General features: G+C 34.0%; 1 protein-coding gene across 1 annotated transcript in view; it reads right to left on the bottom strand.

Moving 5' to 3' along the window:
- Nucleotides 1–2125: 2125 nt before the first annotated feature.
- Nucleotides 2126–13530, bottom strand: part of LOC131855269 (uncharacterized) — a 54048-nt gene continuing 42643 nt past the window's right edge. The window contains exons 5-10 of the mRNA XM_059206514.1: nucleotides 8816–9006; nucleotides 6412–6490; nucleotides 5972–6114; nucleotides 5121–5277; nucleotides 3966–4100; nucleotides 2126–3365 (exon numbers count right to left, since the gene is read on the bottom strand). Coding sequence (XP_059062497.1) covers nucleotides 3168–3365; nucleotides 3966–4100; nucleotides 5121–5277; nucleotides 5972–6114; nucleotides 6412–6490; nucleotides 8816–9006 — 903 coding nt within the window. The 3' untranslated portion in view covers nucleotides 2126–3167. The remainder of the gene's footprint in view (nucleotides 3366–3965; nucleotides 4101–5120; nucleotides 5278–5971; nucleotides 6115–6411; nucleotides 6491–8815; nucleotides 9007–13530) is intronic.

Here is a 13530-nt window from a genome sequence, read left to right as displayed (position 1 = left end):
AAAACACAAAAAATGAGACCTCCTTTTTTAAGTCAGTTAATAATATATGTGACGGCTGCAGTTTGAAATCGGATAGTTTGTGATGAATTATATATCAGTTGATTACATTTCCCCAGCATAAAACTGAAATTTGAAATCAAAAGCATTTATTCATGTAAGACATTTTAGCCGTGTATGGACGTTCAAATTTATACAAGTCCAACCCGCAAAAGGACTTCAAGTTCAGCCGCACCATAAGTCCTTCTGCGGGTTTAGAGTGCCATCTACACTCGCCCCCTATTGTCCGGTGAAGCTGTAAAGGCCAACAGCATTAGACTAGTTTGTAAAATCTAGTTGAGTTTCTTGCCAGTACTTCTCAATTGAATCTGTATACTGAACTGGACGGTAGAGAATAAAATGTTAATTCAAAAACTTGACTTTCATAAGCGGCTAATATGTTCTACTATGTTTTTCACTTGATTTGAAAAGAAAGTCCATATGCTTTAAGCACCGACGTGATAGTTTATCTTACGTATTAAATTTACACTTTAACATGAAAATATCTATAAATACAGTTATATAGTCATTATAAATTATATTTATTTAATGACCAAACAATACAATTGCCATTAAATATTTTATGATTTATGAAAGTTAATTGTGCGTTATTGTAAACTTTTATTATGTCTTATGAGTTGCGTTATGTAAGAGAAGTGAAGATTAATTTAATTGTAATATATTAAATTGTACGTAATTACTTTCAGTTTAAGATAAATACACTTCGAAACTGGTACTAAGGTGTAATAGTGAGTTGTGTCTATCTTTCCACAAGACCATTACAATAATCAAAATAAACTTGTTACTGAATATTCTATTTGTTTGATTTCATATAAAAACTTCTTAACTATTAGTACAAAAAATATCTTCACAACTTTAATCTCAGAGGGGTAGCCAGAGATATTGTTAACGGTTGACGTTATGGGGAATGGAATACTTGACTGGCCCGCATTCCGCTGTGTATGGAATCAACCATGTCAGAGGTCAGCCTATCGCTTTCCCTCGAATTTGGTTTATTTATCGGTGTTTCCGTCACCGGAGGTTTAGTCAGAAGAATAAATTCATATGGCAAGTTTTTTGGTGTCTCTCAGAGTTGAACTCGCTATCTTTAGGGACGAAGTTGGTAGTAAACCACTAGGCCTCTATTACAGTATACTTAGGGACAATAACATAAGGTAGGGAATATACAGCGCCATCTAGTCTCAAACTAAGCTGAACTCAAATGGCTGTACCATAGAGGTCTTTATTGTCATATGTATATTTTTGTATGTAGTATTTTTTTATTATTGGGGGATTTGGGCTGTGTTGTTATTTAGCCTTGGACTTTTAGCACTGCGACCTACATAGATCTATTGTTGCTCGCCCTTTTTCAGAGTTCGCTACTAGACCCGTCAGGGACAAGAATTGAGGGGTATTCTTGGGAGCGATGGTTTTTATCTCCTCAGTATAGAGTGTATACTTTCAAAAGGAGATATTTCGTTTATGCACGAGTGGGCTACAACCACATAGTATGTGTAGTGACGTTTCCTCGTTAGTTTGGTAAAATCTCCAGATTTTTGTTGTGCACAGGACAGGCCTATGTATGTTGTTTGTATGTAGTAACTACTGGCCGTAACTGAATTTTCAAGGATAGATAAAGGATATAGGAAAATAAAATAAATACAATACAATACATATGAAGTCAGTATATTTGTTAAAAAAAAATTCGTACATGATCACTTACATCGCCGATATCGTTCCAGAACCCCATTGTATTAAAAAAAACTAGTATATTAGTATACGAAATAAAAACAACAATGGGGTAATTATGAAACACATATCAGAACTAATTCGTTGTTATATATAGGATTATAAGCAAAAGCAACTTAAAATATAAGCCCGAAAAATAGCACCGTTAGGACGGATTTGGCATTCCACGTGGAATGTCTTAACCTTAAATAACTTAAAATATATGGCATCCGTTATACGTTCAATCAATAAAAAATACTCTGATGGTTGGTATATAAATATAACAGTTATTTTTCTACCGTAAAACATTTTTTGCAGTTTACCTCAGGCATAGAAATAATATTATAACTTTCATATATTTTTCCTGTGCCTCAGTGGATCAGAAAAGAAAAACAATAAATGATTTTATAAAACATGGTAAAAATGTTATACATTTAGGTATTCTTATAGCTATCTCCACACATTTAAACATTAAAGAAATCGTTACAGAAGATCTTGAACTAAAAGAAAAACTGCGAGAGAAAATATATATGGCCCGCCACCGTTTAATAAAAAGGCCTATGAAACTGTATATTAAAAACAAGTTTGAAATTAGAATATAATATTAATGTCTGGATTATTGTAGAATAGGCTGTATGGTATTGATCTTTTGCCTTTTCACTTAAATTGGAATGTACTATTACTACTACACACATCTGTACATCGGTACTTTATGTCATGTCTTGATCCGGAAGTTTCACAGGCCAAACCCATAATAGAATCTAAATCCACATTCCTCAGCTAAATATTGTGCTTTGATCACATTATATATCTATTACGTAATGTAAGGCAACCTTTTAGTTAAAATACTTACAATAAAAATAAAAAAAAAACTTAAAATCAAAATGGAGACGGGGTACGAATTATCACAAAATAAATAGGTAGGTATTTTTTTAAGTATGCTCACGAAATTCTTAAATATATTGGTAAATAACTAGTGCTTATCTAAATTTGACTGATCGTTGTGATATGAACACAACATCTAATATTAATAATTGGATTATATTGTAAAATTTAATATAATATTGCATTAATTCGTAGCTCTAAGTTACCAAGAACTCAATTTATTACTGCGCTTCTTTTATATCCAATCAGACCGCCATATTTAAAAATGAATTTCACTTCATAAATACAAATATGTTCTTTTTACATAATTTCTCTATGATATTATCGATTCTTTTTTCAAATTTACACTAAGGAACTATATGGCAGTATAGAACGTACTTATTAGTGTTGTCTGTGGATATTAAACACTGACAATTGGCGGTAAATAATACATTAAATTCTTTAGTTAAAAAACCAATCACATTTTTCTCCCAACTTTTGAGAACTTATTTATAATATTTGACTGGAGATTTTCTATATTAACTCGTGTGCGAATAACCAGTGTTTGTATAAGGGCCGCTGTACAGTGAGCTGCCAGTTCTCGAGTAGGTCTTGGGATTTCGTCGCCGGGCCAGTATGAATGCGATGGCCGCAATTACACATATCATTAATATAACGCCTGCTACACATATTGCGATGGCGAAGTTACGTTGCGATATGCAGATTTCGTCTTCTTTCTGTAATCAAAATAACATTTATTATAATTTCATACATATTTTTATACCTTCACGACTTATCCTAGATGAGGTAGTTAGAGGTATTATCCTTTGTCAATGTTCTTCCGATATATAACAAGTTTCATTTCAATGAGAATCTAATTTCGGCAGTCTGAACCGTTGTTCGAGCCTCGGTGCTCTGAGTATAAAGCGTATCCGTCAGGCAGGGCTCCAGCTGGTCCTAAGTCCTTCCGCGGGTATGGAGTACTCCTGAACTAACTGTGCTCATAGGCCAGTTGAGGCCAACAGCCTTAGAATGGCTAAAAAAACTGACGCTTTGTAGGGGTTCTTGTGATTAGTACCTATGTCATGTCTATTTTTATTAATAATTTATGAATATGGAAAAAAATCTATAGCTGATTTCAGTTTAGTTTGAGACTAGATGTCGCCCTGGCCTATTTCTTTTTCAAATATTCTTAGCGAAATGCGGGCGTGTCAAGTATTGTGGTCCCATATATAGACCGAAGTTGTTCTAGTTTTCTAGTCATGTCATCATTACATACATTATATTTACATTTATATCATGTAAATACATACATGGATTATCTTAGTTTTATCTACCTTTTCGCTGGTAACTTCATCATTGTCGAGTGAGTCTGCTTCATTGACGTACAGTCCGGAGAACACTTCCACAGTCGCTGGGGAGCCCTCGTCCGATTGACGGCGAACTCGGTTGTTCTTATGTGCACATGGCTCCTAGAGTATAAATGACAACAATATCTTTGACTTCAATTATTTTATCTCTACTATATTACAATATGGGGGAAAGGGGATTGTATTGTCATATGGATTGACTACTCTATTGCTAGCAATGTACTTTGTCAGAGTTCTCTTTGGAAACCATTCAAAAGTCAAAAATCATTTATTCATGTAGAACATTGCAGCCCCTTATGAACGTCAAATTTTCAAAATAATATAAATTCCTATTCCGTCCATTATGATAAATTCCTGGTGAATTTGTCACGAAGGGCTAACTGACCTGACCTCATACTCACCCTATCATCCTCCACTAGAAACCGCCAGCGTAAACCGTTAACGCAGGCGGGTGCAACATTCCGTTCTCATCCATAAAAATACAATAAAATACAAAACTAGTTCCATACTACATACCTACATTTTCAAATATAAATATATATAGCTGCATAATAAAGCTCAAATTCATGTTGTTACATTTTATATACGTATTTTCTATACTATAGAATAAGCATAATCTGAAAACTATCTGGTGTTCCCTCATATGTTAATATAATACTAGGGATGTAAAGTGCACTTAGCTGACCTTAGAATCCTTATCATGACCTTATTAAATAACTCTAGAGAAAACCTTACACAGTTCATTCCACAATGTTTTTTTTTTTTATGGATGTTAATGGAATGGTGCACCCGCCTGCGCTATCGGTTTACGCTGGCGGGGCACCAGTGGAGGATGACAAGATGAGCATGAGGTCAGGTCAGTTAGCCCAACGTGGTAAATTCGCAATGAATTTATCACGATGGTTTCCAGGGGGAACCGCGTGGAGGTCAACCTGACATAGTACATTGCTAGTATTGGGTCATGAGTCCCCATTACTAACAATCCCCTTCCCCCCATTCCACAATGTTAGCGGAGTAAAGCTGAAAGTTATGATGTTGCAATAGTACGAAGGACAATAATTTATTCTGATTAATATCGTAAGGGTTTGTTTTAATTATAAAAAACATATCAGGTTTACTTACACAATCAGTGGGATGGTTCAAATCGCACAGTTTTACTTCGCAGGTGTAGTACACGCTAGCGGTGTATGGGAACTTGTGAGCCGGGAACGACACGCTCGCCTCCTGTTTGTCGCCTGAATACTGGAACATGCCCATTATCTCGCCGTCTAATGGACATCTGTATATAAAAAAAACACTTAATACACGTTCATACATTGACGGCCTTGGTGGTCTAGCGGTTTATCACACTGGCTTACGTTCGTTGGTCGGATGTTTGTGTCCTCGCACGGTACAAATTGCATGTATGAGTATGATTGTTTGTATTGGTCTAGGTGTTTTCTATGTATAATATGTATGTATTTACAAAAAAAATTATTTATATTAGTTGTCTAGTACCTAGTACCTACCCATAATACATGCGCTGCTTAGCTTATATTCACGACAAAATGTTTGTATGAAACATATGTTTATTTTATATATGTATATTTGACTTTTAAATACTTACTTATTGCTGACTCACACTCACATTATAATGAATATGTTGTATATATTTTTTTTTATTACGAAATTTGAGTGCATTTTATGTCAATAATTGTCGCCGCCATTTCATCCTGTGTCTTTGTTTTGGCACCTGCGTGCGTAGCACACACACATAGGCAGCGGAGTTCTATCTATAGTGTATGCATTACATTTTACGGGATATTTCAATCTTACATAAAATAGAACATCCTTTATCCAAATAAACTTAAGTCAAGCACTATTGAATAGTCATTTTTCTTTAATCTACGGCTCATTTATAAATAATTCCAACACGAGAAGAATGAAACGAGTAAGAAACTCGAGTGTTTTTGATAAATATGTTTAATACTCGCCCATCATCAGCGATGAGACTCTGCTCAGCCCAGCCCAGTCCGTCTCGCACTGCGCACTCAGACACCAGCAGTCCGTACTGACGCTGCTTCTCCAGAGATACCACGAGGGTCAGGGCATCACCTATACGTACTGTGGACGCTACCTGCAATGAATAGGAGTAATATCGCTTTTATGGGGAAAAGGTATTGTTGGTAAAGGGACCACGTGGACTCGAATCCTAATAAAATCTTCTAACAGGTCAACCTGGTGTATAGTTTAGCCTACGTCACTTTGAATTACGGAACCTAACAAAGAGTGAAAGAAAATTCTGGAATCAAGAAGTTACTGTTCCGGAGTATATTGTTTTCATAACAAAATCCTCTCTCTCTCTCTCTCTAGACATTTAATCTTTCTGCCATTGACAAGTCTGGCATGAAGATAGAATTGTAGAATTTGTTACCTCTTTATCTTTAGGATCCCCTTTGAATATTTTCATAGTAACGGACGGCAGTAACCCTGAATCCTCGTCGTATTCATCACTGAAAATATAATACAAAAATATTTATTAGTCTTATAAATTTTAATAGTAATTGTAACCCTATTTATATACCGCCATATAAGTTCCAAACTAAGTAGTGCTTGTGTTATGGTTACTAAACAAGTGGTACAAAATACAGTATTTTGGAAATATCTGCATAACTAGCTTCTGCTCGCGGCTTCGCTCGCGTTAATTTATCCCTTTAGGGGTGGAATTTATCAAAATCCTTTCTTAGGAGATGGCTACGTCATAGTAGATTTATGCAAGCAAAGTGTCAGCCTGATCGGTTTAAATTGACGAAGTTTCATAAATACTTTCATCCCCTATTTTATCCCCTTGGGGGTAGAATTAATCAAAATCCTTTCTTAGCCGATGCCTACGTCATAACATCTACCTACACGCCAAATTTCAGCCCGATACGTCCAGTGGTTTGGGCTGTGCGTTGATAGATCACTATGTCAGTCATGTTGAGTTATATATATATAGATATATATATAGAAAACACCCAGACTAATACAAACGGTCAAGGCAGTAAAAATTAAATTTGTATATGTGTAATTTCACTGTCTAATAGCACCCAAATTCTAATACAATAGAAATATAGTTTACAAAGCAAGTTGCTTGGTGGCTGAAATAGGTGAGACAGAGGTACGCAGATAACTTTCTACAACCTACCTCGAGTATATTTACATTGAGAAAATAAAAACCATTACCATACTCATAAATAAAAAACAGGTTTTTTAATTTTTTCAATAGTTTTTTTAAAGTATGCTTTAGCATAATGTGCATTCGCCAAAATCAAGGTTGGGAAACGGGAAGGCGGAGATTAGTTAGGAACGGAATTAAATCGCTTGATGTCTTTTGTATGAACAGTTAATATAAATGCTAGGCAAGCAGAATCATTGATGTTTTCATTTCCTGGCACATTATTAATTATTCTTCAAGGTAATTTGTTAAATGTCAAGGTCTATGGCAAACTTCATTATATTCTGTATTGTTTATACAACTACAAGTTTGTCAGACGTACATATATTAAATAATTTTAATGACAAACAAACTGACGATCTATCTTGTCGGTTACAATGGGATACATGAATAGGATCAATGACGTCACCGATTTTTTTTTAATAATGGCATGTGAGTAAACTATTTGGGAATAACTTGATGACAAGTGATTACCGTTGACTAGGGATGTTCGATGAACATAGATGTTTTTATATCGACATCAAGTCTTCTATAACATCGATATCGATTAAGTTACCGACAACAGTAATAAAAAAACAAGAACCGCAAACTGACATCACACCTGATGTCCTGTAAAAAGGTCATTCCATTATAATTATTGGTCTGGTTGTTTTTAATGTATATTATCTATGTATTTACAAAATATATTGATGTATTTCTGTCAGTTGTATCACCCATAACACAAGCTCTGCTTGGCTTGGGACTAAATGGTGCTGTGGGAGTTGTCCTCATTCATTATTATTATTATTCGATATGTCTAACTATATAAAATCAGATAGATCGAAATGAAAACTATCTAATAATAATACCCAAGATAAGCTACTCGATATTTTCTTTCAATATTTATTATTAACTAGCAAACCTGCGCAACTTCGTCTGCATCACACTTACTTGACATTTATTGTTATGTGTTATTCTGATATATAAGCTATATTACTGTAAAGTTTCCTCAAAGTCCGTTTAGTAGCTTTTGCATGAAAGAGTAACAAATATCCATCGATACTCACAAACTTTCGCAATTATAATATTAGTAAGATAAGTAACTTATATATATATATATATATATATAATAAAATTGGAGTGTCTGTTTGTAATATTGAAATAACCGTTTTTACTACATGCATTTGAATATAAACACGGTACATACACCAAATTAACATATTTTACAATTTTTTCTGTTCGTCTGTCTGTTTGTTCCAGCTAATCTCTGAAATGGCTGGACCGATTTTGACGGGACTTTTATTGTCAGATAGCTGATGTAATAAGGAGTAAGTTAGGCTACTTTTTTTTAGAAACATAAAATTAAATTCGACGCGGACGACGTCACGGATACAGCTAGTTATAAGTATAAATAATACAATTATATATTATGCTATTTAACTTTGCGGTACCATTTCAACTTTGCCACCACTATTTTTTTTAATTGTAGGTACAATTTATTTTTTCTGGACCTCATGTATGCTGTGTGTTTGTAATTGATTGGTAAATATAGAATCAATCTATCTATCTATAAGTACTTCAATATCTATAAATCGATGTTGATATTGATCATCATTCTATCATCATCCATAAAAAAACATACCTGTAATTATCAGTATCGGACAATGAATTGCTGAGACGGTCAGCTCTTGGCCGATGATGGTACACGTGGAAGTGGGTGAGGTCGCGACGGCTGTACCGGCATCTCACGTGGTACCCTCGACCCTGGCCGGTCACCAGCTTCAGGTGAGGCTGAACGATGATGTTGTTGAAGTATTCCACTGTGCCGTCGTCCTGGAGATAAGGAAACCAATATTTATTTTCACTATATACCCTAGTCTTCTCAGTATACCTCTACAGGGTTATTTTGGAAACGTAAGAAAGACAGACCGGTGAATGAATGAATGAATTATATTGCACGATTTTCATATTGCTTTAAATTTTGAACAGGATAATATTTCTTGTAATTAGTGTTAGTTGATACAAAGGTGTATATAGAAAGATAACTGGTAGTTATCTTTCTATATACACCGTGCCCCCGGTTTCACCGGCATTAAATTTCAGTTATATATTTCAATATAAAATATAGTCTATGTGTTATTTCGATGCATAAGCTATATTACTATAAAGATTCATAAATATGCGTTCAGTAGTTTTTGTGTGAAAGAGTAACAATCTTCGATTCATACTCAATAAAATTAGTAAGATTAAGGTAGTTACCGAGTAAACTAACTTAACTACCTAATATAGGGGGAAGTTACTTTATTATTAGATTGTTACTTAAGTGGACTAATGATCCCATTGCTAGCAACATGCTATGTCAGGTTAACCTGCATTCGATTCTCCCAGAAATCATCGTGATAAACACGTGGGGTTAACTGACTTGCCCTCATGATTATCTTATCATCCTTCACTGCTGCTTTGACAGCGTAAACCGTTAGCGTAGGAGGGTGCTAATTTTATTATCTTTTATTGATTTAAAACTACCTTTTCATTCTTTCTATACTAGTAACTCGGTATTTAATTGAATAGAAATATAAATAATCTTTATTCAAATTAAAAGAAACTTAATGTAAGCACATTTGAATTAAAAGCAGTGAAATTAAATATAATTATGAATGTAACTATGGGTAATATACCCATGGTGCAGCAGACAAGCGTGAGCCCAGCCACGCACAACAATGAGGGGACGTGACGTCACATCCGGTCCGTTGCACACACGAAATTATGAAGGATATCGATTCAATGATGTGAATTTTTAATATTTAACGGTAAGACTGATTGATTGGTGATAGTATTGTCTAATTTGATTTATTGTTAATAAATTGATACTAAGTAATAAAATTATGGAACATGATTTTAAACTTTCGCATCGCAAATTTCCAATGTTTTATGGCTGGCAAATTTATTGGACAGAGTTGTAACATACTTTTCAACACTTCCATAATTGTGATGAAAATCACATCATTTTTAACTGACTAACAGAAACAAGTTTTTTTTGTTATGTTATCGTAATAGCAATGAAGCTGATGGTTAGCGGTAACCGTAGGCCAAAGTAATGTGTCGCCTGAAAAATACGAGTAAGTGATACCACTCATGCCATTGCCATTCCAGAGGTCTAAGATATCTTATCCTTAAAATCCTTCTTGTCCTGTAACATCAAGTTCATATAAGAAATGAGGATTTTTTAATGTTTAAATGCTTTATTATAATCAAAATAATATTCGTTTCTGTGGAACAATACATTATTCTTCTATACTAGTTCGTGTCCGCAACAGTCCGCTCGACTATAACGAAATAAAGTTACATATGTCTTTCTCTATCTCAAATTCTTAATTTATGTCAAATTTCCTGAGGGTTGGTTAAGCTGTTAACTTGTGGTACTGCCATAAACAAACAAATTTACTCATCATTGCCCCGTCTATATTCCATTATTTAGGGTCGGTTCAGTATATAGATAAATGAATAAAAAATGTATTTGTCTAATTATTTATGTCAACTTGTTCCACTGGTCCCTATCAGCAGTCATATCTGATCTTATACTTTTTGTGCATCTCACATAGTCCATCCCTCCTTTCTTGAGGCTTTCTCATCCTTTACATCCACTCCATTGACTATCGCATTTTTTTTATATAACTTAAAGCATATGCTTTAAGTTATATAAAAAAAATGGTAAAATATATATTTTGAAAATACATATGGCAATTTTAATACCATACGGTTTTATCTACCTGTCAACCACGAGTGGTGCAGAGAATAATAATGTGCAATATAAATAAATGATATAATAATATTATGAGTATGTTTAAAATTTGAAAGTTATTTTTACACCTTCACATTTTTTCAACGTTTACAAAAAAGTAAACAATCTAGACTTTCTATTCTCAGCTAAAAATGGATTGCTATGATTGCATAAAGTTATAAATTATGTCTGGGACAGTACTAAGATATAATTTATGACTTACTGAACTTAGTATGTAATTTTTTTATTATTAACGTTAAACTATCATCATCTCAGCATGGAAGACGTCCACTGCTGATAAATCTATGTCTGGGACAGTACTAATATATAATTTATGACTTACCCTGAATTTCAGTTAGTATGTCAATTTTTTATTATTAATGTAAAACTACTAACCAACAGCATTAGAGTAGTAGAAAAAATATTAGAGTTTTGTCAGTATAAAAATCGCGATGCGAGAATTACAGTGGTTTTACTTAAGGCAGTTAAAAGTAGTATAAAATAACTTTGTATGTACTACAATTTACTGCGGAACGTGATCTTAAGGCTGCATTACACGAACAATAAATAAAAATAGAATGTTACCGCCTCTGGAGAAAGACAAGTGACCTTTACCTGGCCTTGTATACTGGTCCGACAGTTGTATGATACATACGGTGCCATACAAATTCGACCACTTGGTTTTATGAGAGCAAATCTTTTTACATCTTAATAATATTATAAACGCGAAAGTTTGTGAGTATGGATGCATGTTTTTCACGTAAAAAGTACTAAACGGATTTTGATGAAGTTTTACAGGAATATAGCTTATACAACAGAATAACATATAGGCTATAAATATGCACGCCTACTATAATAATATTTTTATTTATAACGACCCGTCCAGGCTTCTTACGGATGCATTATAAATTTTTGAATTACTCGGTTTGTTATATTTTATAACACGCATATATATAAAACTTCCTCTTGCATCACACTCTATCTGTTGCTGAAAATTGCATTAAAATCAACGGTGGCGCCTTTGTTTAATATTTGCTTATCTGTGGTGTTTAGACCATGTAAAGTTAGGTACATAGGGAGAAAGGAGATTATTACTAATCTGGACTGTTGACACCATAGCTAGCTATGTACCATGTTGAGTTAACCTCCCCCAGTTCTCCACAGTTCAATTTGTCACGATAGGCTAACTGATCTCATGCTCATCTTATTATCCTGCACTAGGCAACTGATATATTTTTTTGTAACCTAGCAAAATGTAATGTCAATTTTTGCAGTCTACTGTCGACGATGCCTGCCTATCCTATATGAACATGCAGTCGTGAGTATGTTTGTTTATATAACTGCTATATACTACTATATTTTAATTAAATACAAGTTTGTATATGAAAAATAGTGGGTACTTGTACAGACTCATTTTCATGACCACAACTGTTATTATTATACGCTGATGTCATCTCGACGGAGATAATCATCATTATCATCAACGTAATGATGTGATGGATCATTATTTACTATCGTATCGCAATCTCGAAATTAGTTTCGTCTATTAATCGACTGTGAATTTAAGATTATTATTTTGTTTATTTGTATATTATTTTGTTTGACGGCCTCGGTGGTCAAGCGGTTTAGCACTGCCTTACTTCCGACGATCGCGGTTCGCTTCCTCGCATGGTACAAACATTTGTATTTATAGTACGACTATTTGTCGGTCTGGGTGTTTTCTACGTATAATATGCAAGTATTTACAAAAAAAAAACTATCTATGTATTTATATCAGTTGTCTAGTACCGATAACACAAGCTCTGCTTAGCATGAGATTAGATGATGCTGTGTGAGTTGTTCTGAGATATTATTCTTTTTAAACGTAGCAGAACTAAGTGGCAATTAATAAGGCCATCATATGAGTTAGCAGAAATGTTTTTGCCCGAGGTGGTGCCAGTAGAGGGGTAATGCGTTATGAGTAATGTGGCCTCGATTGATTTTATATAACCGATTTGAAAGGCGTGGATGGTAAGTGTTTCTGATTTAGACTTATTAAGGTTATGCCGTTTTATGAATACTACTGATCGTTCAGTCTTCGAAATTCGACCATAATTAATTTAAATTATAAGGTTGAACATTCATCAAAGACTAGATAAATATTATTAAACACAAACAATATTAATCTATTCTCAATTTGACCACAGACTTTAACAATAAACAAAAGAGTATATACGCTTGTGTCTTATACATAGTAGTGTTTAATGTCTTTTTTATTGATTTAATATATTTGCTATGTATAATTTAGAAAAAATATTCGCATTCTGCCCTCCTTACCCTCCACTAAACTATAGGTATATATAGTGCGAAATTTCGTACTCCTATGTCCAAGCAACTGTCGAAAAATGGGCACAAAGTTTTTGCTTCACGTTTCAATATATATATAAATGTTTTCATTCAAAGATTTCTATTTCAGCCGCCATGCAGCTTTGTTAAGCTGTGGATCGGTTGAGGTTGAGATAAGGCATTGAAATTACAGCATATGTTAGCCCTACAGAATAGCAAGGCATGCGTGGTATCACGGGCATCACGTGATA

The sequence above is a fragment of the Achroia grisella genome, unplaced genomic scaffold (genome assembly GCF_030625045.1).
Source record: "Achroia grisella isolate CSIRO2021 unplaced genomic scaffold, CSIRO_AGI_Agris_v1 utg1360, whole genome shotgun sequence".
Lineage (NCBI taxonomy): Eukaryota > Metazoa > Arthropoda > Insecta > Lepidoptera > Pyralidae > Achroia > Achroia grisella.
Note: the sequence above shows the minus strand (reverse complement) of the source record. Positions and strands in the feature narration are given on the sequence as shown.